Consider the following 27,442-nt stretch of genomic DNA (forward strand, 5'->3'; position numbering starts at 1 on the left):
GGAAGAACCTCCCACCAGTTGTCTTCAGGTTTTTGGTGAACGCAAAGAGAAACCGGAAGAGCCGAGGGAAAGCCTAACCTAGAACTTCCTATAGTCGTATATAACGAAGAAGAGGGATAAATATGGGAGAATGGGGGATAATCCTTTCTCTACATCTCCTTTTAACCAATGTAAGTCTAATAAGCTTCACTAACGATATTCTTTCAACATTTTTACCTCTACTTACTAATTTATTAATAATTATTAAAATAGTGTTTGATACGCCATCTGTGGAACGCGTCATACAATGCATTTTTCTAAAATTCCGTATGCAATTAATATATTCTAATTATATGTCTTGATTATTATACGTTGCGTTTGTATCTTTAATTTTTTAAATACTTTTTATCAATCTTGCAACTCTTGTTTAATGGATTTGATATTTGATTATTCGAATCGTGACTATATGATTTGAATTTGCTGTTTCGTGGAATTGCATAAATCGAGTACACCTACGACGATGTGCGAGAAATGATTAGAACTTATATAATATATAGATCTGATTTACGATGTAATCTCAAACTGGCAGCTAATTATACTTGCGTCGCAAAACACTTTATAAGCTAGGAATTAGGTAAAATATCAATTTATTTGAAAATTAATAGTAGAATTTCCAGAAAATGAAGTTTGAAGAATTTCAAGTTAATTTTCGGATCAATTACACGTATTATCCATTATATCATATATTAACAAATATGACATATAATCCTTAGCATTATACTAATCAATATATATTTAACATAATTTTAACATTATTATTCTAATTTTGCAGAATAAAACAAAATAATGTGACGTGTCTGCATGAGTCATCCTGTGCCAAGCACCTAAGTAGAACCAAACTACCTACGTCCCTGAATTTTAATCTACAGACGATAAATTCGATAAATCATAAATATATTCAGATTTATCTTTGATTGATTAGTTTCAAATTAATTGTAGGAGATCCGAGATATAAGACGAATAAGACAGAAATGATATTTCTACCAAAAATTAGATCGACAATAGGAGGAGAAACAAGTCTTGTAAGATATAGAAAGAGATCGACGTCATTCAACACACGAATTTCGAGGAAGTATCGTAATATTCATATATTACACATATTGATACATGTCGTTCCATTTAGTAACTGTGAATGTAGATTCGTCGAAATACGTGTAGTACTTGCGCGTATCTACGGAGCATATGTATTACTTTGCTCCTACCGTTGAAACTAACGAACAGGTCAGTATCAATGCAAAGTCCGAACGAAATGGTGTGCTGCATTAAGTCTTGTTTCTAGTCACGACCATGCACGATTTTATATCGTGTACGGATGGTGTGCGCAGCAGTGTTCTGTAATTAAACAATCTGAACGAAGAATCATCTTATATTTTTACAATTATTTCGCGCAACGTGCATTTAGTTTCTTTAAGAAACTTTGACAAGACATTTTTACTGTTAAGGAAAACAACACCTAGTGCGTGTACTTTCAGATTCGAAAGTGCCTTACTATGTTGATCGAGTTGCAGGCAAGTCTTTCTCGTCACATTGTCCTACGATAGTTTAATTATAGCTGCACGGCTCGTACGGACCTAGGCTTTCCCAAAATAATGATTGGATCAGCGTGGCATCCCTCCTCGCCCTCTACTCTCGTTTCTCTTCCCTTGGGACACTTGTGTGCAGTGCTTCTGGAAGTATACCTGTGAACAGCTGTCCAATAGTTGAATACGAAACTTCTTTGCATACTCGTTACCCTACAGTTCATCATTTAATAGTGTTAATCATAAGTTACGCCTAACTCGTTGTGCGTCAATCATCCTATGTATTGCGACATAAACATTTTCCGCCAATATGTGTGATACACACTTTTGAATGCACAGTATTATCGACAAGAAATAAATTCTCAAGTCGATCTTTCCTCCTGCATTATCGTTTCGTTTATTCCTAGGTATTTATTACTTCACAACCACTGATAAATGCGCGCGAAATATTTTTATCTGTGAAACTACGAAGTTTCTGTGAAGTGTATATAGATCATGTGGTCGTCACGTTTTCTCTTTTCAATGATCTTCAAAACATTTTAAAAAATACTTGTAACTTTTAACCGTTCGAATGAAAATTGTTAAAATTACCATAGAGATAATATTTTAGATGGCTACTGTTCAGTGTTCTAACCACTAAGAGCCATGGAACAATTCCATGGAATGAGCGATGGAAATATAAATATAAGTGATGTCAGTAAGTATTAACAATTTCATTATGTCTTCCTATAGAACGTATTTTAAATATCATAATTTCACAGTTGAAGTCATCCAAACAGACCCTAAATTTGTGGAGGCTAGCGGAAGGGAGGAGCAATTACCGGTGGAAATGAATATTGGACGGCCATTGCAGTATGTTGAAATAATAGAACAACCAGCAAGTAAAGCTTTACGCTTTCGCTATGAATGCGAGGGCAGATCAGCTGGTAGTATACCCGGTGTAAATAGTACACCGGAAAACAAAACATTTCCTAGTATAAGGGTAAGTAGTAAGAATCAAAAGGTAAGATCTCTGTCTTTGATTGTCTTTAAAAGATCTATTAATTGTAGATAGTAGGATACAAAGGCCGTGCTGTAGTTGTAGTATCGTGTGTAACAAAAGATCAACCGTACAGACCTCATCCTCATAATCTTGTTGGGAAAGAAGCATGTAAACGAGGTGTTTGTACAGTTGAAGTATCATCAGAAAATATGACGGTCACGTTTGCAAATCTCGGTATTCAATGTGTTAAGAAAAAAGATATTGAAGAAGCACTTAGAATAAGAGAAGAAATTCGTGTTGATCCCTTTCGAAGTAAGTTAAAAATTTCATGCATTTGAAACGACATATTTAACAGAAACGAAATTTACATTTTCCTTCTAGCTGGGTTCGAACACAAAAGACAGCCTACCAGCATTGATTTAAATGCTGTAAGATTATGTTTTCAAGTTTTCCTAGAAGGATCACAAAAGGGAAAGTTTAACATCCAATTACCACCGGTTGTATCTGACCCTATATTTGATAAAAGTAAGCCAATTATGTTTTACATTTATTTCTCAAGCAATCAGTTCTTTAACTATACTTAATTATTTTAGAGGCAATGTCAGACCTTGTAATATGCAAGCTCAGTCATTGCAGTGCATCAGTTGCTGGTGGTATGGAAATGATTTTATTATGTGAAAAGGTCGCTAAAGAAGATATACAAGTTAGATTTTTCGAGGAGAAAGATGGGCAAGTGGTTTGGGAAGGATTTGGTGATTTTCAACCTACTCATGTACATAAACAAGTACGAATTATATTTAATAACTTTGATATATATAATCGTGTATTAAACACATGTTAATTTTAAATTTAATCTATATTAATAGACAGCAATCGCGTTCAGAACACCCACCTATCGCATACAACAGGTCGATCAACCAGTCCAGGTGTACATCCAATTGAAAAGACCGTCGGATGGCGCAACAAGTGAACCATTACCATTTCAGATGTTACCTCTTGGTGCAGGTAGGCCTGCTTTCTGGTCTTTACGGAAAGCATTTGCCAGGAAGAAAACAGATTATAGTACATTTGGTAAAATTTTAGCAACCGAATCGGCGTTGCTATCAAACGTTACGCCGAAACTTGCGCGAAACATCGACGAATTTAATAATAATGATTTCAGTATAAAAAAGTCGAATAACAAGATTTCTGCGTTACGCGCTTTAAATGATTTATATAATGTAAAAAACACGTTAGATTCTTGTAATGGAAGTACCGAAGTCGCTCAAAATAATGCACAAAATATGGATCACACAAAAAGTACAATTATAGATTACGAGAACAACGAAGTACCGTTTCATACAGAAAAAACTATGGAAAATGAGCAAATGAATAAGATATACAAAATTGACAGCAACTATATGAACAAAGATATGGATAATACTAATTCAGGAACTTTAACTCGTACTAAATCCGATAGTACTGATAATGATATATTAAGAAATTCAGAGATGTCCAAAAACAAATCTGATTGGTTTGATTATTCTGAAGTAGGAAAATGGGTACAGAAAGGTCAAATGTGTCTGAAGGAAAAGGATAACGAGGCAGATTTTAAAACTGAAATGACAGACGATTGCAATAAGTCGTTTAATGAATTGTTAACACAAGTAGCCGAACTGGACCAGATTTATGCCGATACGCATACTAAGTTGGTACAGGCTGCACTTGAGCAGAATACAACTGATCAATCAATGGACATTGATGTCTGTGACAATCAGACGTATACTAGTTTACAGATGGCCATGAAAAATCCTATAGAATTTGTTGACGTAACGAATGACAGAAAGTACGAGGATGTATGTGTACCGAAACCAGATCCAAATCAGTCTTGTCCTTCGCCTCCGGTAACTGCAAAGAGAGATGGAACGCAGGAAACGGAAGAGAGATTACCGCCTTTACCACCAAAACGTATTCGAAAAATGCCTTCCATGCCTCTTTTACCTCGTCCTATATCCTCTCCCATGACAACCGATTCTTATATCGAAGCACCAAATAAAACTTTACCCTCCTTACCCGGTACATTAACCAAGACATCAAAACAAGGACTGTTCTCAAAATTATTTGCAAAAAAAATCAAATCAGATAAAGACACGATTTCGAATGCATCCAAAGAGAGCAATACATCTTTGAATATACCAGGGAAAGTTTCATACTTAATGAAAAATAATATACCAGATGGTACACAGTTACAAAGTCCAAGACTTAATGCTACCAGTAACACTAGTATTAAATCTCTTAGACTAGAGGGTGATGTAACACCACCTTATGGAATGGAATTGACAGAAGCTGAACATTATGCATTATACACTGCTATGGCTCCGCATGCGACAGCATCGGAATTTGATGAAATGTCTTTCTATTATAGCCCTGTAGAGGGTGGGAAAATTTTCTCTGACAAGAAGGAAACATAATTTGTTCTCATACTTATGATGTTTGCTAGCGTACTTCCATTTAAGAGTGATGTGTTTCTTTTCTGGAATAGTATCGTAGAAGAAAACTGATATATTTTAAGAGATTAAACATTATTGTGATTGATGAAAGGCTGCTTCTATGCAGTTGTGACTTTGAATTTTGGCAGCTTTAGTGTGTAACACTGTTTGTGAAAAAGAAAAAGTTGTTATGCTACACGTTAACCAAAAACGCTTTGAAGCGAATTTGACACTATTCTAGTCGGGGTACAAATTGTTTTTTTCTTCTTTTTCAATTGTCTTTCATGTGTATCCTATAAGATAGCTGAAGTATACACTCAGCTAAAACTTGTTGTTTATTACCAAAGAGTTTAGTGTTCCTTTAGTCAAATTTTATGGTATTACTATTTCTTATATACTACAGATAAGCATATATATTGCTTTTGACTATTTATGACACTTTTGTTAAGTTTTTTTATGGTGTCTCAAATTTATATGCATCACTTTGTTTCTAGTCTTAGAATAGGCATTTAATTTATAGTTTTTATTTGTTTTTAACAACTCACAGACTTTCTAATTCAAAAGTGTGATATTTAATAGCGAAAAAAAGATTTTGCGGGAACCCGTAAAATCATTTTATCTACAGAGAAAATTAATGAAATGTTTGATAAATCACGTCCTTAATGTACAATCATTTATAGATGATCCTGATTCGTTAAGGCGAAAGAGACAAAAGTTTAATAACAGCCCAAATGCGCTAGTTTTGAGGCATGTACAGGCAGAAGCTGAGAAGCGTGAGTATTTTTATAAAATTGTCTACAATTCTACAGCTTTGCCGGGAGTGGGTTTAAACGATGCCATTGGCATTCCTGCATCTTCAAAACTTTTCATAGTACATTGTACTATACCCATGCGAAATTGCTGGCTCTACTTCTTTATATTTCAACTAATTTACATATATTGATATTTACACTATTCTCTACAAAAATTGAAAAGAGAATGTGTAATAAAGCTGTTGCAATGATGCCAGCAATAAAATACCATTTTGTGCATTTCAACGGGGTCTGTGAGCCCTATTTGTTGTAATGATTGTTGTAACGAATATAGAAAATTTATTGGAAGTTCTAGAGGTTTGGAATATTTGTACATTTAGAGCAATGTTTACGGTATTTTTACGAATTGCGAGTTTAAATTTGTCAAGATATCACATCTTTTAGCGCTCTCAAATCATGTCATATACTAACCATATGATTAATCCAGTTCTTTTACATCATGGAAATACTTCAAACTTTTAATGTTTTGTATATTTATTGTTGAACATTGTGTCTAATAGTGCCTAAATAGTCTGAAAAGTGAGGACAAAAAAACCAAACAATTTCCATTGTGTAAAGGGAGATTTTTCATGGATCAGAACCTTCATTGTATTAAGAAATATTATATTCATATATATAATATATATATATATATACATATATATTTTCACGCACTGACGAAAAATCTTGTTTTATACTTTTCTAAGAACGTATTTTGTATAAACATTTGAAATTTGTACTTGAATGATTGGAGGGCAGTGACCTTGTACAATTATAAAGTATATTGTATTTTTGTAGTTACTACCAATAAGTGCTTGAATGGATACTATTTTTTTTATATCCATTGACATGCTGACAGAAGCACATTGTTAATAATGAACTGAACATGTTATAAAAATTCACTGTACAGTTTGAAGTTTAATACTATACAAGTACTCTGCTCTCGTATTACAATGTTGTACTTAAGATACTCAGCATTACAATAATAGGAACGAAAATAATGTGCAATATTTGTATGGCAATACAGATTTTTATAAACTGCTTCTTTTAAAGATAAACATTATATCTATATATTGTACAATACATATACATAATATATTTATCTATATACATGTACAATTACTTATTCTGCTTTTTATTCTGCTCCCAATCAATTTCAGATTAAAAAGATATATAAAAAGTTTACAGGTACGACATAATCTTTGGTCATAGTTTAGTTTGTTGATATTTGCTAATCTAATTAATTGTATTTTTTATTACGATACAAGACACAGAGTGACGTTTGGAGTGAAAATATATAAAATTGTATGCACTGTGTTAACTAATCTTATAAAACTATGCTTTTAATAAGCTTTTGCTTAATCATTAATTCATTTTAATACATTTCTTTTTTGTATGTGTTTTTATTTTGCAACTTTTATGCGCATGTTGATTGTTAAGTGTATTTTGTTATCGTTGCTTGTAAGTACTGTGCACGCTAATTAATATAATGTCGAATGGTTTGTCTTTGTATTATTTTTGTTGGTAGATATATTATTTGTTTTGTCGTGATTGTAGATGCTGCGATATTAAACCAACCAATTCAGTACAACTTTAATATTATAAAACCAGAACCAATGGATAGGATATCCCCTTATGGAGGCCAAGTGGCAAGTGGAGGATCCTTTCCAATGTATTCTATAGGAAATCCTCAACCACAGCCTACTATGCAAACTCTGAGGTAAGTTAAATTTTTTACAAACATACCTCTTATAAAATAAAATAATTTACAAAATAATGGATTAAAAAAAAACTTCAATTGTACCATGTAGGCCTCAAGTATCACCAGGTCGTACTCCATCGCCTATAGAATACAGTCCATACAATCCAACTCTTATTCAATCACAATTGTCACCACAGTATCATCCAACAAGCAGTCAAGTTGTACAACAACTTTCAATCAACGCCCACGCACAACAATATCCATACCTACAGAATACATTACAACCCCATGAGCAATTACTGTTAAACAGAACAACATCCAACTATCCAGAATTGCATACATTGGACAATGCTGGTAATATAAGTAAACTTTATATACATTATGGTATCAATGGATCGCTTTTAATCTTAAAATATTGCTTCACATGTTTTTGTATTTTTAGTAGGTGGAGTGAAAGGAACAGATGTCACAAGTGTTTTAGACATGGACAGTCAGCAATACAATTTTGACCCGAGTTTCAATCAGCTTAGTTCGATGGAGTTCGATGATTTCGGTACACATTTGTCCGAAAATCTATCCAGTGGATTATCCATCTCGGATTCTACTAAGGTAATACATCTGTATAAGCTAATTTAACACTAATCTATAAATAAGAAACTAAAGTAATCTTTAAATTTAGGTGGAACCAAACATTGGAGCGAATACAGAAGCGAACAACGTTGAAGAAACTAACAACATGACCGACAGTTTTACAAGAATTACTAACAACACTATTCAAGAGCTGTGCACTTTAAATAATTTGTACAAGCCAACGTAAAGGAAATGAACGACTAGAAAAAGTCGTAAATTTTATTAATCTAAAAATAACAATATGAAAAATACGTTGTATAAATGTTGTTCTTCACATGAAAATTCCTTTAAATTCATATACTGTGAATATAATTAATATTTAATTGGTTGTGATTATGCCACAGTACATTACTGTAAAACATTAACAATCACTTTACGTAATCTTATAGAATATCTCGCCGAGTGATCATTAATTTTAAACACAGTTAATATTTTTTGTATGAATTCCAAAAAAAAAAAAGATGTTTTTAATATCACAGATTAAAAATATTTACGAATATAAGTGATATGTAAAATGCTGTGACTGTGATCAAAGTGTACGATAATCTACATGCGTACAAATAGTCTCAATAAGAATTATTCTTATACATGAAATAAAACTCATGATGAACAAAGTACAGTGTATACTGTAAAAGACAATCTGCATGCAATATTCGTACAAAGTATATTTTTTAAGTAAAAATAAACACCCGCGCACAATTTATTTGTTTTACGCATCTCATACGCTTACATGCAATGTTTAACTCTTTGTTTTTTACGCATTTACGTCTGCTACAAACTTGTTTGTAAATATATTTCTTTTGTATTGGAAGTAATATACAAACACAATACTCTTGCTTCCATTTATATGTACATTCGATTTAAAAAAAACTCCAATACACGTTCCGTCCAGGTACGTTCATTCATACTTTAATAAATTTCTACTTTTAACTTTAGAATTATATAATTTACAATTTAAATAGGAAAAAAGAGTGTTTCACTATTGGATTTTATATATATATATATACACACACTCAAACGCACACACAATATTTGCGACTGTAATACTTTGGTGTCATAAAATATCATCTTGGAATTATTATCACACAAATTGTTTTATAAATAAACAATACTTAATATTAAATGTGGTTACAAATAAGTATATAATCTTAATTACATACAGAAGTGTATCTAAAAGTACATTGTAATTTATATACAATTACATATGTAAATAAATATGGACATTGAAATTCAAGTGTTTAATCCAGTATATCACACATCTCATTACGTACATCATATTTTATTGTAAATTGGTTTTCAATATTTACACAACATTGCTACACATAGTTACTTAATTTCTATGTATGTACAAGGTAAGTAAAAACATTTTCTAAATATTAAATTATCACTTAAAAAAGAATGAGTTATGCAATGATCATAAATAATAAATATAGGGAAGAGACGCGCTTCCTTCACAATCTCGTGAAGAATAAAAAAACATCTGTGTTGTTTTCCAAAATGTATTTACTTAAAAATACAATGAAAGTTCAATTCTGATGGAATGGGCAGAAATATAGTCTGTGGTATCGGTATTACTGTTACGTCGAGAGTGATGATGCAATGGTATCCTGTACAAAAGTAGTTTGAACAAGACTCATGAACACACAAACCAAATTCTTAGCCTAGGATTTCTTCGTTTACGTTTACTTCGTGACACGTTTTTTTTTTTTTCATTTACCAGATTTTCATTAAGATTCTTAGATTCCCTTTATTCTTTTTTTTTTCAACTTTTCTTTAATGCTTACCTAACAAACGTAGGGATGTAACGGTATCTGGGCAATCAGCCTGATTGTGATTGTAAGACCCGTTAGCACCAGCAAAGAATTTTCAGAATCGCGTCAAGTACTGGAGCAGAGAATAGTTCCGTAATCTCTTGGCTCAAAGTACAAAACGCAAGTCGATTTCCATATCTTTTGGACATGTTGCAAACGGGGCTTGGTATTGTTTATTAATAAAATTAAATGGACCTATGCTTATAGTGTATGTATATTGTATACTATGAACGCTAAAGTACTCATTTTTTGCTCAGGCACCTGTACTTTAAGATAGTTCTTTGTCAACAATGATCGTCAAGGTACTATCTTGAAGTGTACACGTGAAAATACAGCAGCAGATTGTGTATAAAATCGTAGATTAACAGAGTCATCTTGGAGATGGTATGGTCTGTAAACACAGAGTACAATAATTCTTATATATTATTATACCTTCTCTTACACATATAATTTACGGTATTCACGGATTTTCTTATTCGCTTATTTGTCATCGCAATATCGAATAAATTGGATTTATTGTATATAAACACGTGTTACGCACACAGTCCACGCCATCTCCTCGGATTCAATGTGTAGCAGGGATTCAGTCCACGAATAGCAGTTTTACTTTTTTTTTCTTCTTCTTATTTTAATACTGCCATTACTGTTAATTTGTCTTCGGATATTAAACCCATTACTACTTACGAGAACGAATCATTTTCTCTGATCTAACTGCGTTTTATTTAACTATCTCATTCGAAAATATTTGTACATTAAAACGTGGGACATCGTCTCGCATTCAAATTATCGTTACCTTTATTTATTATGCAGCTATGGTACAATGGTATCGTAACCGCAATGTCTCTTCACCCTTTTGTTTTGTCTACCAATCTCCCAAACTAAGTGGTACACCATGGACATATCATTTACAACGATCCATCGATTCTAGAACGAGGAGTATCTTTCAATTGATTGCTAACCAATGAATCGTATTGTTAATGTATTAAAAATGACCAAACAGGGATTAGAGTTCTGTGGGGTATGTCATTAATAAGACATTGATCACCATATACAAGGGGAATTGTAATAAAGAAATACTGGCACTCGTTCTGTGACAATCAACGAATCATTGCTACGTGCTGTCCATGATAATGAAATTAAAATAAAACCACAGTACATAAAATCAAATGAATTACGCTCGGACGAGAGCAGTCGAATAGGGAGAGTCATTGATTTCTTCTTTTATATATATATATGTATATATATTTACTAATGATGTTTTTGGAATCCTCCTATATAATTTATTTTTAAATTATCACTTGACCACATAAATTTATGTGTTAAATAAATGAAATAGTTGCTTGAAGAAACTAAAAAATAATATTCTGTAATATTTGTGTCTGTACCAAAAATTCTCTCCCCACTCTATACTCCAAGCCTAAAGTGTAACAACCTCTCCACATTACATTACGTTACATAATATTATATCATTAATAATAAAATGTTTCTTATTCCATAACTTTATACATACTATGTATAATTATTATGCAATGTTAAAGTCACACGTTACTCATCCACACTACCTGGCGCGAGCGCGTTATATTAACTTTAAATTCCTGTTATCTTAGATCGAACAGGAGCATGCAGCAGAATTTTTAAGACTATTAAAACTCTTTTTTAGTGTACATCGAATGTCGAGAGATGTCCTTCCTGTTTTCTTCTTCTTTTTTTCTTTTATGAATTTATTTGCTATTTTTGTTGCCTTACGCATCACTTAATTCATTTTATCTCTTATTTTTCTTTTTCGTTAAACTGCTCGCGCTCCTGCAGTCATTGCAAATACACGTTATAGGTCAAAAAAGAAAAAATCGATCATGCGCACAAGGTGAGAGACATTCGTCGAACTACAAACGTAAATTTGATTTCAAATGTAAAAAAAATCATCACCCACAATTGTTCATTTTACACTATTTAAATACAATAGAGCTTTTTTTTTATATCTTAAATAAGTTTTCGTTATAAAACTGTCCCGCGAAGAAAGCCAGATGACGGCAAATACCAGTTAGTAAGGTGGTTTGGGTAAAACGATATATCCGGCATAGGAATACGTACAATGGCAATGTATAAAACGTTACGATTACGACTTGGGGTATTAAACGAAATCGACGTTCACTATTCCTCACGACAAATATATTGTTTTCATTCAAACTACCTAACAGTATTTGGTGATGGCTAGACGACCAGAATTGCGAAGAGCCAAGACAGTAGAATTGCGGCTGCCTCTAATGTGTGTCAGCCCACCACAACTCCGGTGAGGTGGTAATCTTTACTTGTAGGTCGGGAGGCAATAGGGTTCGGGCACGATGGATAATCAACATTGCTACCAACCACTCAATATGAGAGTAAGTGTTTGCTGAGAAGACCTGCCGAAGATCGACGACGATGCCATGTGCCTACCTCCCTTCTTACTTACATACTCCTTTCCCTTTTTCATTATGCGTCTTCCTCATCGTCTTCTACTTCCCCCTCTACCTCACCTTCTGCATCATCTTCCTCTTCATCTATAAACACAAAGATTTGATTCATACACAACTTCCTCCGCGTACAGATTACACTATTTATATTACTGTATCTAAACCCATACACGCCTTTATTGATACATAGAAACGTAATAGACTAGAAAATGTTCTATTTACCTTCGCCCTCTTCTATGTCTTCTTCACCTTCTGGTATATCGTCATCTTCATCGTCTTCTTCCCCATCACCGTCAACTTCTTCCTCTTCTTCGACTTCTTCAATGTCTTCCTCTTCTACTTCTCCATCACCATTTTCTTCCTTCTTTTGTTTCTTCGTTTCATCGTTCTTCTCCTAAAATAAAATAAATTACGAATGAATAACAAATGATAATACTTCGGATTTGAAGAAAATCAAAATTTTATTATTATATGTATTTTATATTTGAAAGAACGGTAGAATTTTCAAGCGATAAGGAGAAACGTAAGTACGGCCGAACGATAAGGTGGAAGGGGAAACGGACGAAGAGGATTCCCTTCCCGCCAAGAAACCTAAGGATACGGAAAGAAACTGGAGGGGACTTTCCGTTAAAATATGGCGAAACAGGAAGACGCGAAGAACGATGGAATTCTTCAGTGGAAGAGAACCATGAAATATGACTATGGTAATATTAAAAACAATGGAAAAATGTGTTTATTGATTCATAACTTGTACGTTCATATACGTTTAATATCTAATTTATTTTTAAACATAGTATCTCATCAAATTACGTTCGATTGAAGACAGAAAGCTGAATCTAAGAGGTTAGTATTAAATCTCAACGACAACAAACACGAGCGAAACGATAATGTTTTGCAAAGTGTAAGCTTCGCACGAGCATTGAATGTCGGCACCTTAAACTCCTGTTCAAAGAGCGTTCCTCATGACCAGGGTGAATTTTCGTAATGGCATACACGCGCCGTGTGTATATCGGCGATACGAGGAAAGAGGGCATAGAAAACTCGCAGAACTGCATCATCCAATCAAAGGGACGAATCGACTAAGACTAGGTGGTGGGGGTAAACGTAGGGATTGGCAGACGCTATGATACATGTTTGTAGAAGGGATGTGTTCGTGCTGCGTAAAGCACACGAAAAGGGGAAAGAGAAGCACGAAGAAGCAGCGTGCCTGGATATATCGTGCATGGACTACACAGCCACTGGTGAAATTCAAAATTATTAAAAACAATCTAAATATTAAAGTTCAAGATAAATGGAAAAAAAAAGACAATGTACGTATAATTAAATTCCAATAGTAATATTACAAATCATAGGCATCAAGATCGTACTGTTTCAAGGTAAAACGTTTCATATTAACATACGTCTTTATCAAACGGACCGTAATATCTCATTTCATAAACTTGATGATTAAGCATAACGTATCAATATCAATGTCAAGTTAATCTCTATAATAAAAATCAATGGTTACTATCTTAACGTTACTCAAGCTATTGTAACGAAGCGTAAGCACAACACCCATCAAATAATATTCTTGTCTCGTCTTACTATAAGAAAGGACACTTGTAATTTATAAAACCGCTGTGATTCAGGATAGTACAGAGCGATTATGATACGTCCCTCTGAAACTTGATGCGCTTTTTCTTTGAACAAGAATCTGTTGGCAACTGCTACTACCGCTATATGCATTCATGGCGTTGTCGAGTAGTTTACAACGAACGGTAAGTGACAGTGACGTACAGACGTCTAGTGGTCATGAAACGACGATGCTATTTGTTATCCCACAAACACGATTACCTATCAACGTATTCCTAATCACGAGGTCTTTCCAGATAACCCAACGCTTATAACCTATTGCATAGATTCATTTCACTTCTCTCGACTCGAGTAAGCCATGAACAATTCGTTATATAATTCTTCTGTAACACGTATTAATTTGATCGTATTGTGCTATTAAAGAGATTTTTACATACGAATGAAAGTTAATCGACGCTACAGAACAGAAAACTAACAAATTTCAATAGAAATAATAATAATCTACGCAATAAGATACATTAACAGTAACATAAGATCCATGTTCCTGCTTTCCATAAGAAAAAATATATTCATTTTTTATTGCAATAAATTAAAGAATGTTAGGTCTCGTATAAGGTCACAATATTGAACAAATACATTGAGATTTCAAGTGTTATTTGAAATTCCCGCCTTTTTCCCGTCTTCCATATTCGCCTCTACCATAGTGTCCGTGAGTTGTAAATAACATTCATCATATTTGCTACGTAACTACATAATCAGAGCGCAACGGTAACATATCAAATCAGAATGAAAGCAAATTTTATGTAGGATAAAACACTCGTATTTACTGCAATCGACACGAAGCGTGAAAAAAAAAAAAGAAGAACAAACAGGTATTATCAAATTTTCTTATCTCCGAATTGATAAATGAACAAACGTGACTAGGCGTAGTAATAAAATAATAACGTATCAATCTAATATAAGAAGCACGTATAATTATGGTTTCCACGTGACATAGAATTCCTCCTGGGCGAAGACACCACCACCACCACAGGGCTTTCTACCAATGTGAACGGAAACTATCGAAGATACCGGCATTTTCGGCTAAGAATTTCACCTTGTAACTTCCATGGAAACAGTCGTAACGATGTATTATCGACTAAAAATAAGCAGCTCCCTATCACGACGCCGAATGGTGGTCGGTCGGTCCGATTCAAGATGAAAAATCGCCACGATGTTTTCTCGAAGGTTTGTAACACTACGCGGCATACTACGAAAGACAGGGAAGCAGGAGAGGTACGGGTATATAATACATGGCGTTAGCTGCTGGCTGTGCGCGTGGGGTTTTCGATGGAAAGAGAGAACCAAACGCGGGCAAAAGACGCGGGCAGGGAGACACAGTGCGACAGAGAGAGAAAAGTAAAGCGAGAAAGGAAAGCCTTCGGGGACGGTGTTTATGCACGCAGATCGGTAAACAATTTCAGAGCAACACGTCGACCTGAAAGAGATATGTGTTAGTCTATCGATCGTCCGTCAGACACGATTAACCCTCTTACAACGAATTATCGATCAATTACGACAAAGAGAGAGTGAGAGAGAAAAGGCGCGAGAAAGAACGAGAAGAGATGAGAGGAAGGAAGGAGAAGATGGAACGAGTAAGGGAGAAAGCACAATGAACGCGGGCTTGGTTTCGGGCGCCATAATGGAAACCCACAGAGCGGTGGCGGTAGCAACGGCGGTCGGAAAAATGCGCGGGATGCTCGCTTTTCCTACCTATAACTGTAATACTCAAAGTAAAAAATGGCGTCCATTATGTAGAATGACTGACCGAGCAATGTAAATTATATTTAGAGCGATATTTATTTGAAACACTGCGTATAAGTAAAGAACATTTAATACGAAACCGTACGAAATGAGCACATGGCGCTAGTAGCCAAGATCCCGCCTGATTAATATGTTTATTTTAACAAAATACAACTAATCAATTGTAAATTCTGATGTTAGCCAGAAACATTAAATTCAGATCGGTAATTATAGACGACATTGTAACAACAGGGGTGATCAACCGAACTATCGTGCTCGTGGGAGCCACGCGAAATATGATGGCGTCCCTTGGCGCTCGATCAGGAAAACATTACGATTGTGTACATTCCTGTCCTGTTTACAGGGGGGAAATTGATACAATTCTGTTTCTTGATGTTATGAAAATATAGAGCCTAATGAAAATGCCGGCCGGCATCCTTTTCTCTTCCATGCCGTCAGTCGGTTGAAACGGCCACTCGACTGCCCGCCCACCGAATTGTTCACGAGACTTACAACGATATTGCGTGCACAATTCAGAAACTGATTTTGATTGGGAACGCAATAGGAATCTATAAATACATTTCGCGAATTGGGAAAATTCATTGGAAGATAATTGACGATTACAGAATTTTCAATTCGCTTATATAAATATGAATCCAAAATTGTAGACAATAACCGTGACCGAAGCAGCGTGGCGCGGAAGCATGGTGCAAGCCGGCATGTACGTGCTTTTCGTGTGTATGGGTATGCTTACGTAGAATCATGATAAAGTATCAAGAATACTGTACGATGAAAAATTAGGTGGGAAAAAAGTACTACAACTCACCTCGGCCGGCCTCTTCATTCCTTTGATCTCACACTTCGCGTCTCCGGAAGCCTTGTCGTTCTCAGTCACCTTCTCTACGGCGACCTCGTTGTTTTCTTTGCTGCTCATGGTGAATAGATGCGTTGGGCAAGATGCCTGAGTGGTCTTCTTATAAACGGTGGAAAAGATAGAGCGATGTGTACACGTAACAAAACTCTGTCCTCGCGCGGCGTCGGTTTCCGGCGAAATGCCCGAGAGAGCAGCGTCGTCAGGCGAAAACCCAAGGGGCAGAGGGGGGAAAGAGAGAAGGGGAAGGAGGGTGAGACTGAGTCGAACTAGTCACGAGTGGAGAGTGCCGAGTACTGACGACTGTGGCGCGAATAGCGCAAAGCGGACTACTACCCGGTCTCGGTTCGCTCCTAGCACATCCAACCTGGCTTTGTTCAAAAATGAAGATGGCGCGGGTTTGAAACTCGATAAATGCCTGATTGGTTGAAATCATAATATTATATTTCGACCTACTACTGCACCTAAATTGAAAGGTTATAACACTAAATAATCTTCTATTATTTCTTGTAAAAGATTCTCACCTAATCCATCCATATGACGTATAAATAAAATTAAATCCTGCGGAGGACGAGGGGTTCGAGAGTTCGTAGCCTGAGTTTGCCGTCTGGTTCGAGGCTATGTCACTGGATTCAAATAAGCTGTGACGCTACCAAACATTTATATTATTTTGAATGTCATTTTAATAAAAAATCAATGAATACGCTATATAAAACAACAATCTTATATAACACAATATAATTATTTTTATATATATTCAGAATTATAAGCATATATTCGATATGACCTACTATGGACATCATGGCGGGAATTATTCTGTAGGTAAAAGAGTGACTTTTTGAATTACGCAGACGCACACCTGTCACCCAACATTCAACGCTGAATATACTAATTAATACTTCCTCAACTTGTAACATTTTCATATACTTAAAATAAGCTACGTTCTTGTAAAAAATGTAGCAATTTTCTTTTTCCGAAATAAATTAAAGCCGAATAAATTACGTAATAATTGCTACTTAGCTTCATAATGAGACAATAAAGAGTGAAGGTAAAAGAATTTTGCCCTTAATATTCTATATTTACACTTTTGCACGTTTGCGTATGATTGTTTCAATTTTTATACAGTTTTAGATGCGTACGTATTATGTTATTTAAATAAGTAATAATTTATAAATCATATGCAAACAGAAGTAATAGAATTATACAATATAATTGATATTATTGATTTCATGTCTTATATATTAAACCAATTTTGATCCTAGCTGTTAATGGCGTATATGCAATCGAAATTTTACGTTTAAAGCTATTAAAAACAATCATATCTATTTTTATGATGATTTCATGCAAAATGAATTTTACGAAACAGTATCATATTAAGCATTGTGCTAATATTTATATTTTTAAGTAAAAAACAGCATTAAATTTATGATTTTTATACGGCGTATGCCCTGCGCACATGCGCAAACATGTATACATGCCAGTTTCCGGTTAGAGTATATTTCCTTTCCTTTCTAATCATCCAAGATGGTAGGTAAAGTTTTAAGTGAAAATATGTGTTGTATATCTTCGATTATGCTCGTAATCTTTAAACAATATTACTTTCAAAGCTTCATTTTATTAAAAGGTTGTCGTTTATAACATAATGAAATAAATATTTTATGCTTTTATGAAACATGAGGCAATGTTGTGTTGATGACAACATAACCTTTAAAAGTGACAAACTGTGATATTAATACAACAGTTTTTCTCTTTTATAGCGAAATAGGAAGATCATTACATTAAATTAAGCAAAAAAGGATATTTGGGAGATTATTGAAATTGTCAGTTCAAAAACTATATGTAATTTTAATCGTAGGTTTACAAACAGGCAGGATACGGCAATGTGTGTTTTGAATATTTTTATAATTTCAGGTTAATGTACCGAAACAAAGACGTACTTTTTGCAAAAAGTGCAAAGTGCACAAGCCCCATAAAGTAACACAATACAAGAAAAGCAAAGAACGTCATGCATCGCAAGGTAGAAGACGTTACGATCGTAAACAACAAGGTTTTGGTGGTCAAACTAAGCCTATTTTCAGGAAGAAGGTAAGTTTTACTTTCTTAATAATTAAAAAGATAAGAATTAAGTATTATATAAGATATGAATTATGATGTTAATAATATTATCATTATGTAGGCAAAAACTACAAAAAAGATTGTCTTAAGAATGGAATGTACAGAATGCAAATACAGAAAACAGATTCCTCTTAAAAGATGTAAACATTTTGAACTGGGAGGTGACAAGAAGAGAAAGGTAAGCATACAATATTGAGTATTTGTTACAAACTTATATGGTTCATATATTAATTTAACCTTCAATATTTTTTCAGGGACAAATGATTCAGTTCTAGGGTGAAGTTATGTATATTAAATTTCTCTAATGTATTTAATAAGAAATGAAATAAATCCTTCTGAATTTGTATAGTTGTTTATTTTTTTGTTAACTGTATTTTATAACGTGAAAATATTTTATGTGCTTAATAATATTAGCATAACTAAATATTTAATCTGCTTTATTCTCACCATTATTTGTAGACTTCTGCTTAGAAACTATTTGCTGGGAATCACTGTTAATATAAACAAATAGAGACTATGTTAATATATTGGGTGATGCTATTGTTCCAATATACTTTGAAACATATGTTTAGGTTATATTCTAAAACATGTGTTAGTGGAAAATTTAACTTCAATCGTTTAAATTTGGGAACACTGATTAAGACTTACTCCAATATAGATGGATCCAATCCTTCTTGTTCCATTTTTAATTTAACTGCTCCTTTTGGTACACCAAAGTGTATCATTTTTAAATATTTCTCATAACGTGGGTCTTTACTTATTGGTTGCTCATCAATCTGTACATTTTTAGGCTCATCTTCTTTATCATTGTCAGGTTCATCTATTTCTGCAGTTTTTTCTTCTTGCTTAGTACTATTATTTTCTATAACATCTTTTGTGCTTTGATCTTGTTCTAAACTAGGGACAGATGACAGCTAAAAAGAATGGACAAACCATTTAAATGTTGTTTGTAATTTTCGTTATTTATTAAGACATAAAAAACTTGACATACCCAAGATTCTAAAATCTCTAACGAAGCTTCAATTTTCTGAAGCTTATTTTCAAACTCAAATAGCCTTTCTTCACATGACAATGCAAATTTATTAAGGAACGTTACAGTATGTACAATAAAATGATTAATAAAAGAAATTGTTCTCTTCTGATTAATTGGTGGAACCTAATAATAGAAACGCAATATACACAGTTTAGAGAATGTGACATTTTCTAATGTGTCGTATAGCTATTTAAGAAAAGAACCAAAATCCAGTATGTGCACCTTTGTGTAATCGATAGTTGGTTCAATTATCGGAATTTTGTAATCATTCATTGTACGTTCTTGCGTTTATTGTCCGATTGTCAAAAATCATAAACTTCGGCTGCATCGCTCCCACGAATAATGCAAAACTCACAATAGAATGGTGTCTACTGAGAATCGAAATTTTTTAGCAGCAGGTATATATATCGCAGTTCAGCAGAGTCCATAATGGTCCATAACTGCGAAAAGACCAGTTTTCGTTCTTTACGCATCTCCAGTACGCATCTTTGCCCTGATTGGCGATACTCCCAAACGAAGTGGAAAGCGATTGGCAGAGAGCTCACTGCGTTCCCCCACCATCTTCCAACCTGCGCGTCGCAGTTATAGACTCTGATGAACTGCGGTATACGCGTCTTCTCTTGTGAAACACTTCGTGGATAACATATAGTCGGCGGGATATTCGAAGGTCTATTATGTCTTAAACTATTGAAAGATTTGTTAATTCTAATATTAATAACAAATACTAAGTAAAATCACTCAGACTATGATTTAGGCTATAATATTGCTGTAATTTTTATGTGTTTCAATCCTCTATATTAAAAGTATATATTAAATGAAATATAATAAAACAAATATTTGATCCATGATGATTTTATGGTTGAATTCTGATTGATAGATATATGTGACAATTACTGTAAGTTTAAATCCAACCTATGAGTTAATAGTGTAAACGAAATTCTATGTAGAATAGAAAAAGTAACTTTCTGTTAATGAATTCTTTTTAATCGTATATGTTTTAAACTACTGGCAAAAACAGGATTTAATAAAGAAATTTATTTGTTATAAGTCGATAAAGCAGAATAAGCACTGATAATATGAACGAGAACTTTTTGGTGATTGTATAGGTTGGACTTGAAGATTGGATGTAACGCGGTAGGAAACGCGACTGATCTGTTGTCAGTAGAAATTAACTGTATGGATATTACCGGGAAAACAATTGTTTTTTGAAGAATGGAGTCACCACCTGACCTGGAAACTGTTTACCAGGCTGTATATTCTTTGTATAATAATTCAAATCCTTCAGGACCAGGAAAAACATCTCAATGGTTGGACGAATTACAAAAATCGGTAAATTATTTGTTAGCGGTCTTTTTGTAATCGCTCTTATGTATTTCCTGTTCTCACACATCTGTTATTTTGTATTTTTACCGCTGTATCAATTGTTAAATTATTGTTAATCTCTCGATACGAATACGCGAAGTTCTAATTAAGAACTAAATAAATGAAACACTTTCTAACCTTACACTGTAAAATCTTATTCCTGTACTTTTACATGTTGTAACACAAAATTTAAATATAAATTGGTAACATAATGATTGTCATATTTATGTATTATTTTAGGTATTTGCATGGAAGATAGCAGATGAAATGCTGCAGCAAAAACGGGATGTTCAGTCCTGTTATTTTGCTGCACAAACAATGCGTACTAAAATACAATTGTGCTTTCAAGAATTACCTGCAGAAGCTCACATTTCTTTAAGAGATTCTTTAATGAACCACATATCCCAAATTAATGAACATACCAATTCTGCTATTGTTACACAGGTCTTTTTATAATATATTTTATATAATCTATCATTTGTATAACACATTTAGATAATCATAATAATGAGAAATATTACTATAGTTATGTCTAGCATTAGCAGATCTTGCATTACAAATGTCTACCTGGCAAAAACCAGTTGTTGATTTAATTAATAGATTTAGTGGATCAACTACAAGTTTATGGCCATTACTTGAGGTGATGACAGTATTGCCAGAGGAAGTAAATTCAAGATCTCTTAGGTATAGAATGATGATCTTAATAATATGCTTTAAGTATAATACATTAATGAAATGCTGTAAATATGTTTTTCTGTAATTACAATTAAATGTTTTGTTTAATTTAAATTGTATAGATTAGGAGCAAATCGTAGACAACATATATTACTTGAACTCAATGCAAGTGCAGATACAGTAACTGAATTTTTGGTAAGTAGTCTATGAAGGTACATAAATATTACATTTTGATCTTTTTTTTTTTTAATTAAAATATCATTAATCATTATTTCATATTCAGAAATTATGTCTAAAAAATGGTGGAGACAATGTACAAATACGTATAACAATTCTTAGATGTTTTACAAGTTGGATTGCAGTACATGCTATACCTCTTGTACCCACAAGCGATGTCATTGTATATACTCTTCAAGTAAGTCTTTTCAATAATAAAAATTCATGAGTTTGAATAAACTTTAAATGCAGTATGTATAATATATTACTTCTTAGATACTTGGAAATCATATAACTGGTTCTCCGTTACACGAGGCAGCTGCAGATTGCATATGTGTAATTCTGCAAGTTTTAGAGGAAGACAATAGTAAAAGTCGGGATAATAAGGATAGTAATGTAAATCAGGAGTTAGATATACAATTACAGCAATTACAGCTCTTCCTTTTCACTAGTGTAATGACCTTAGAACAACCATACCATTTATCTGTTGCACATGAAGATATGGACAAGTAAACTTTATTTCTTTTATGTAATTAAAAATACGGTAGATCTTCAAAATCAGCGTAGATATTTATTTAATTGTTGCGTTAATACTGTTTAGATCGATAAATTATTGCCGTATTTTTACGGAATTAGCTGAAACTTTCCTGGAAACTATGGTAAATGGCTGTGCAGGAGGAAAACAACATTATGCTATTAAAATCCTTGACCTTGTTCTAGTTTGTGTTGGACACCACGACTACGAAGTAAGTACTTTTTGTATGTATTATATTTACTACCATTTATTAGAATAATACTATTATATTTGTACTAGGTGGCACAAATAACTTTTAATCTGTGGTATCGTTTATCTGAAATTCTATATCAAAAAAATAGCGATGACCTTAACGCTGTATTTCGACCTCATATTCAGAGATTAATTGGAGCATTATGTAGGCATTGTCAAATGGAACCAGATCATGTTAGTAATCAAAATATTTAACTTAATTTGTACGTTTTTTTATAACAACGTTACAAACATCAATTTTGCAAACAGTTGGGTCTAGTAGAAGAGGGTGCCGGTGGAGAAGAATTTGCAGATTTTAGAAATCGCGTGTCGGAACTGATAAAGGATGTAGTATTTGTAGTTGGAAGTAGTCATTGTTTCCGGCAAATGTTTGCTTCTTTAACGGGTGGTCCAGGACCCCAGGGTCAACCTAATCATATACCTACATGGGATTCAACCGAGGCGGCATTGTTTGTAATGCAAGCTGTTGCAAAAAATATTTTACCGTGAGTTTGATATAACTGGATAAAATTTTCACGAAATATTTCTTTTACAATGTAAATCCTATAATGACGTATGATTACAGAAAAGAAAACGACGTAGTTCCAAAAGTAGTAGAGGCTATTTTAAATTTACCGGAAAATACTCACATAGCTGTTCGTCATACAAGTATTCTTCTATTAGGAGAACTTTGTGAATGGATAAATAGTCATCCTCAATCGCTAGGTAAAGTTTTGAAACGATTCTGTTGAATATTTCAGTCTGTTTGTTATATTATGTTCATAATCTGATATTATTGCAGAACCTGTTTTAAATTTTCTCTTGACTTGCCTAAGTCAGAAGGGTTTAGGAAGTGCTGCTTGTGGAGCATTGCTAAGTATTTGTACAGCTTGTCCATTACATATGGCATCACACTTCCCGGGGCTGTTACAAATTGCACGGTCTCTTGATAATTTCGCTATTAGTAATGAGGCAGCTATTGGATTACTTAAAGGTAAAAATAACTTGGATGTTTCATAGAAATATTAAAACAGAACTTGGGAAAAATATTTTTGTGTGATTTTGAAACAGGAGTTGCAATCATCATGTCTAGTTTGCCGCGCGAAGAGCTTACTCAAGCTATGAAGGAGTTGTGCTGGTTCCAAGCAAGACCGTTATGTGAAATTATGGAACGTAGAATTCAGATCGAAATAGGAACAAAGACTGATCCTGTGATATGGTTAGATAGATTAGCTGCTATATTTAGGCACACTGATCCTCAAATTGAAAATCCTAATGAACCTCACCCTTGCCAAAGTGCTGTAACTGAAGTAGGTTTTGCTTTTAGTAGCGCAATTCAAACTTCAACAATAATTCATTGATGTTTTACTAATGTAACTAATATTACTGTTGTACACAGATGTGGCCCATATTATCGAACGTATGCACAACATATCAACATGACGCAAAATTGATGGAAAGGTGCTGCCGTTGTTTAAGATTCGCTGTTCGTTGTGTAGGAAAACATTCCGCCCATCTACTTGAGCCACTCGTCAAACAGGTATTTCTTACTTATACAAGATACATTATATAATTTAATTAATTTGTAAATTTCCAGATCGTGCAATTATATGCAGCTCATCAACATAGTTGTTTTTTATATCTTGGTTCAATATTAGTTGACGAATATGCGATAGATACAGAATGTGTCTCAGGTTTATTAAGAATGGTGGAGGCATTTATTGGACCTACTTTCAATATCCTTCAACAGCAGGATGGGTTAAAAAATCATCCTGATACAGTAGACGATCTGTTTAGATTATGTGCAAGGTTCCTTCAAAGGGCTCCCATACCCTTTTTACATTCAGTTGTGATAGAAAGTATAATTGACTGTGCCTTGATGGCTTGTAGCTTAGACCATAGAGACGCAAATGTCTCAGTAATGAAATTCTTTTACGACCTTTTACATTGTGGTCGTAATTATGAGGTAATTTGAAAAAGAAAAAAGGTATTACTGTATCATTTCAGCATCGTATAATTTTTAATGTTTCCTTCTTGATCGTTAAGAATCGAGCGGATTATCCAATACGAAGAGAATTGGTCCAAAACATATTAAAAGAAAAAGGACAAACACTTGTCGTGAGATTACTTCATGCGTCTGTGTTTTCACTATCATCCTACATGTTATCTGACGTAGCAGATGTTTTTGTTGAACTTTCTCTAAGTAACAGAGAAGTAAGTAGAGTCTGATTATATTAATTTATCATTTTTCTATTATATAATTAAACTAATGTTTATTATCTAGTTACTATCGAAATGGTTAGAAGAAGCCATCAAAACGATGCCATCACAAAACGCAGGTGGTTCTCCTACAGCACAACCCGAACAGCTCTTTGAATTTCATAATACGGTGACGAGGTATATAATCATAATTGTTAATATTGCATCCTTAACTATTAAGGTTTCATATAAATTTATTTACAGGGCAGAGAGTGCAAAATCCGTGAACCATGCCTTACGTACTTTTGCCCGTTTGTATCGTTGATGCATTTCGATGTAAAATTAAGGTGAAGAATGTCAAAATTATAGATAGCAAAGATCTTCCAAAATCCTTCATATATGCAATATGTTTGGGGATATCAAAAATCAAGATTATTATGAAGTGGTGAGTCAATGCTGTGTAAATGTAATAGAAAAAATTTTTAATACTTTGTACTTGTTTACTATCTACACATTCCTTCACAAAGTATGTCAAAATAATCAAATTCAGCTAACTTTCTTATAAGATATATTTAATAATTTTTTTTTTTTTTTAGCACAAGCATTTTTTCATATAAAAGTATTAAACATAAAACTTCTTTATATACCACTCTTTAGTTGTTTTCTGTTATAGGCATAGTTTTGTTCCGTTTGTTTCCTGTATTCCTTGACTATACAATATTAATGCAAAATAATACCCGGATTATCTATTATATGTGTAGTAGGTATGTATCTAGTCAGCTATTTACAATAATTTAACACTATACATGCTTTGTAGATAACGTGTAGGTAGTAAACATTAAAATGTCAGATCGATTGTATAATTTCTGCTTTCCATCTTATTTACGTAGATAAGATTACAATCGAATTAAATTATTTCAAAATATGAAAGTGTATCCTATTCACTTTTTAAATTCATTAATATTATTTCATAACTATGTTCTCAATGTCGGTTGTTCTGTTGAAAAATATTTCTGGTTATGCATATTTTATCTTAAATGACTAATAATATGGAGAGCAAAGAAATTTGCGAAACAAAACACCTAAATGAAGTGTAAATCTATACAATTCTGAATGGGTAATACACATAATACAAATCAGTTGTGTATACATATTAAAAAGAATGAAACATATGCATGAATTTTATTGGATAATATGTACAATTAATTCACACTTCTGTATCTTTTTCACATGTCTCACAAAATATAATTTTATATATATTTAGATCATATTTATGATTAGTATGATGTGATATATTATAAAGATCTTGTGGGACAAACTGTACACGTCTCATGCTTTTACCATATAAATAATACATTAAAAAACTGATATGTTTAATAGTCTTAAACATTGTTAATATTTAAGTCAATTTGTGTCTTGGTATATATCTGTAACCATATATACCTTAAATTAAACGATATTACAATATCTGTATATGTAAATGAAGAGAGTATGATAGTAAATTCAACAAAGATACAAATTCATTCGTACAATGAAGAATGAATATGGAAACCATACTCATTTTATATGATAGTTAAATTGTACAAATAATTTACATATATATTATAAGGTCATTAAATTCTTGTGAATTGTTAATGTACAGATAAGGCATTAATGAAGATAAGCATTACTGTTGGTAAGAACATCGTTTATTTAAGGTTGAAAATAATTAAACTGTATAAGGATATTTTGTCGATTAGCATTAACTTTAGCGTTTATGCTAATGTTTCGCTTTATAATAACAAATTTTTGACATATTCCAAATAAAATAATATTTTTTACTTAAAAAGTATTGATATTTAATCGTAGATTAAAATGACAATAAAAAAAAGAAGGATAACAATCACGTAAAAGACGATCCCCCTCGTCTTTTATTCGTAATAGAAAAAAAAGTGTATATATGTACATGACTTATATAATGAAATAAATAATGAAAAAACACATATGTAAGTACGTACTCACGGAATAACACGTGCTTTGTAACCAGCCCAGCGTTAGAAGAATGCAACGCGACGCGAAGCATAACAGAAGCATTCCATAGATAAGTCGATTCACAGCCATTTCAGTCAATGACCATCATAATCAATGGTGAATAATAATGGTAACTTACAATTAGTCATACATAATTGTTGGATTAGTAATTAAATAAATGTTAAATATTTTCTTACAGATGTTTACAATTGTACATAAACTTTCAACTCCTCTGGAGGACATAAATAATTTTTATAAATAGTTGATCCGGAGAAGCGGGTTGGTTACTGTGTGCCGCAACGTTTAAGCGTTAACGATCGGGCACGCGATATCGAGTGAATGGCAACGAACGTGTTAAGTTTATATGTTGAAAATAATATATTCTGGCTTCTAAGAATGAATACAACATTCTGTTAGGTATTAAGAACAGGTATTTGGTGATTTT

The 27,442-nt window shown here is 33.2% G+C and overlaps 5 protein-coding genes and 1 long non-coding RNA gene across 17 annotated transcripts; 4 read left to right on the forward strand and 2 right to left on the reverse strand.

The window, feature by feature from the left end:
- The first annotated feature begins 67 nt into the window (after positions 1-67).
- On the forward strand, positions 68-9,361 carry LOC114878330 (embryonic polarity protein dorsal-like). Of its 7 annotated transcripts, XM_029192033.2 has the most exons (11): positions 1,267-2,256; positions 2,321-2,541; positions 2,610-2,853; positions 2,923-3,066; positions 3,135-3,325; positions 3,408-3,546; positions 5,690-5,782; positions 7,358-7,520; positions 7,612-7,856; positions 7,945-8,111; positions 8,182-9,361. In XM_029192033.2, exons 1-11 carry the CDS (start codon positions 2,205-2,207, stop codon positions 8,317-8,319), a joined length of 1,797 nt encoding a protein of 598 aa, XP_029047866.1. In that variant the 5' UTR covers positions 1,267-2,204; the 3' UTR covers positions 8,320-9,361. The 7 variants fall into 7 exon arrangements, with proteins under 7 accessions (XP_046140951.1, XP_029047845.1, XP_029047834.1 ...); XM_046284995.1 differs by lacking the exons at positions 5,690-5,782; positions 7,358-7,520; positions 7,612-7,856; positions 7,945-8,111; positions 8,182-9,361 and adding exons at positions 68-170; positions 812-1,260 and having other exon boundaries at positions 2,170-2,256; positions 3,408-5,535; XM_029192012.2 differs by lacking the exons at positions 5,690-5,782; positions 7,358-7,520; positions 7,612-7,856; positions 7,945-8,111; positions 8,182-9,361 and adding exons at positions 74-170; positions 979-1,260 and having other exon boundaries at positions 2,170-2,256; positions 3,408-5,535.
- A 256-nt stretch (positions 9,362-9,617) lies between these two features.
- Positions 9,618-17,072, reverse strand: LOC114878368 (nuclear polyadenylated RNA-binding protein 3-like). The gene is given in 7 exon segments (XM_029192116.2): positions 9,618-12,483; positions 12,619-12,790; positions 16,577-16,690; positions 16,692-16,718; positions 16,720-16,771; positions 16,773-16,855; positions 16,857-17,072. Coding segments are annotated over 7 exon segments (717 nt in total). The 5' UTR covers positions 17,058-17,072; the 3' UTR covers positions 9,618-12,415.
- On the forward strand, positions 12,818-15,058 carry LOC114878359. 3 transcript variants are annotated; one of them, XR_003789741.2, is made up of 4 exons: positions 12,818-13,100; positions 13,191-13,239; positions 13,367-14,840; positions 14,966-15,058. It is a non-coding gene; the product is annotated as an uncharacterized LOC114878359 (long non-coding RNA). The 3 variants fall into 3 exon arrangements; XR_006829246.1 differs by having other exon boundaries at positions 13,367-14,153; positions 14,776-15,058; XR_003789742.2 differs by having other exon boundaries at positions 13,367-13,706; positions 14,025-15,058.
- A 988-nt stretch (positions 17,073-18,060) lies between the features above and the next one.
- On the forward strand, positions 18,061-19,080 carry LOC114878377 (60S ribosomal protein L44). The gene is made up of 4 exons (XM_029192129.1): positions 18,061-18,148; positions 18,533-18,706; positions 18,798-18,914; positions 18,991-19,080. The coding sequence occupies exons 1-4, from the start codon at positions 18,146-18,148 to the stop codon at positions 19,009-19,011; spliced, it is 315 nt and encodes a 104-aa protein (XP_029047962.1). The 5' UTR covers positions 18,061-18,145; the 3' UTR covers positions 19,012-19,080.
- On the reverse strand, positions 19,073-20,219 carry LOC114878352 (WASH complex subunit 3). Its single transcript, XM_029192077.2, has 4 exons — positions 19,992-20,219; positions 19,728-19,892; positions 19,385-19,650; positions 19,073-19,227 (listed from the first exon to the last, which is right to left on the reverse strand). Exons 1-4 carry the CDS (start codon positions 20,040-20,042, stop codon positions 19,164-19,166), a joined length of 546 nt encoding a protein of 181 aa, XP_029047910.1. The 5' UTR covers positions 20,043-20,219; the 3' UTR covers positions 19,073-19,163.
- Positions 20,220-20,364: 145 nt separating this feature from the next.
- LOC114878239 (transportin-3) lies at positions 20,365-26,988 on the forward strand. 4 transcript variants are annotated; one of them, XM_029191815.2, is made up of 18 exons: positions 20,365-20,436; positions 20,876-21,098; positions 21,372-21,575; positions 21,658-21,815; positions 21,929-22,001; positions 22,090-22,221; positions 22,299-22,531; positions 22,624-22,768; positions 22,837-22,983; positions 23,059-23,294; positions 23,375-23,514; positions 23,591-23,782; positions 23,860-24,098; positions 24,188-24,328; positions 24,386-24,754; positions 24,835-25,002; positions 25,073-25,185; positions 25,252-26,257. In XM_029191815.2, the coding sequence occupies exons 2-18, from the start codon at positions 20,982-20,984 to the stop codon at positions 25,310-25,312; spliced, it is 2,868 nt and encodes a 955-aa protein (XP_029047648.1). In that variant the 5' UTR covers positions 20,365-20,436; positions 20,876-20,981; the 3' UTR covers positions 25,313-26,257. The 4 variants fall into 4 exon arrangements, 2 of the variants coding, with proteins under 2 accessions (XP_029047648.1, XP_029047656.1); XR_003789719.2 differs by lacking the exon at positions 20,365-20,436 and adding an exon at positions 26,836-26,988 and having other exon boundaries at positions 20,479-21,098; positions 25,252-25,432; XR_003789721.2 differs by lacking the exon at positions 20,365-20,436 and having other exon boundaries at positions 20,479-21,098; positions 25,252-25,432; positions 25,661-26,257.
- Positions 26,989-27,442: the final 454 nt, after the last annotated feature.

Source organism: Osmia bicornis, chromosome 3 (assembly GCF_907164935.1).
Source record: "Osmia bicornis bicornis chromosome 3, iOsmBic2.1, whole genome shotgun sequence".
Classification (NCBI taxonomy): domain Eukaryota; kingdom Metazoa; phylum Arthropoda; class Insecta; order Hymenoptera; family Megachilidae; genus Osmia; species Osmia bicornis.

Bases quoted from the DNA above. Each gene is read 5' to 3' on its own strand.
- LOC114878330 (XM_046284995.1), top strand. From the start codon at position 2,205: ATGGAACAATTCCATGGAATGAGCGATGGAAATATAAATATAAGTGAT. The intron at 2,257-2,320 runs GTAAGTATTAAC...ATAATTTCACAG, and splicing joins TATAAATATAAGTGATGTCA to TTGAAGTCATCCAAACAGAC. The intron at 2,854-2,922 runs GTAAGTTAAAAA...TTTTCCTTCTAG, and splicing joins TCGTGTTGATCCCTTTCGAA to CTGGGTTCGAACACAAAAGA.
- LOC114878377 (XM_029192129.1), top strand. The intron at 18,707-18,797 runs GTAAGTTTTACT...ATCATTATGTAG, and splicing joins AGCCTATTTTCAGGAAGAAG to GCAAAAACTACAAAAAAGAT. The intron at 18,915-18,990 runs GTAAGCATACAA...ATATTTTTTCAG, and splicing joins GAGGTGACAAGAAGAGAAAG to GGACAAATGATTCAGTTCTA.
- LOC114878239 (XM_029191815.2), top strand. From the start codon at position 20,982: ATGGAGTCACCACCTGACCTGGAAACTGTTTACCAGGCTGTATATTCT. The intron at 23,515-23,590 runs GTAAAGTTTTGA...ATATTATTGCAG, and splicing joins TAGTCATCCTCAATCGCTAG to AACCTGTTTTAAATTTTCTC. The intron at 23,783-23,859 runs GTAAAAATAACT...ATTTTGAAACAG, and splicing joins AGCTATTGGATTACTTAAAG to GAGTTGCAATCATCATGTCT.
- LOC114878352 (XM_029192077.2), bottom strand. From the start codon at position 20,042: ATGAATGATTACAAAATTCCGATAATTGAACCAACTATCGATTACACA. The intron at 19,651-19,727 runs GTATGTCAAGTT...CATTCTTTTTAG, and splicing joins TAGAGATTTTAGAATCTTGG to CTGTCATCTGTCCCTAGTTT. The intron at 19,228-19,384 runs GTAAGTCTTAAT...TTATATTAACAG, and splicing joins TTGGATCCATCTATATTGGA to TGATTCCCAGCAAATAGTTT.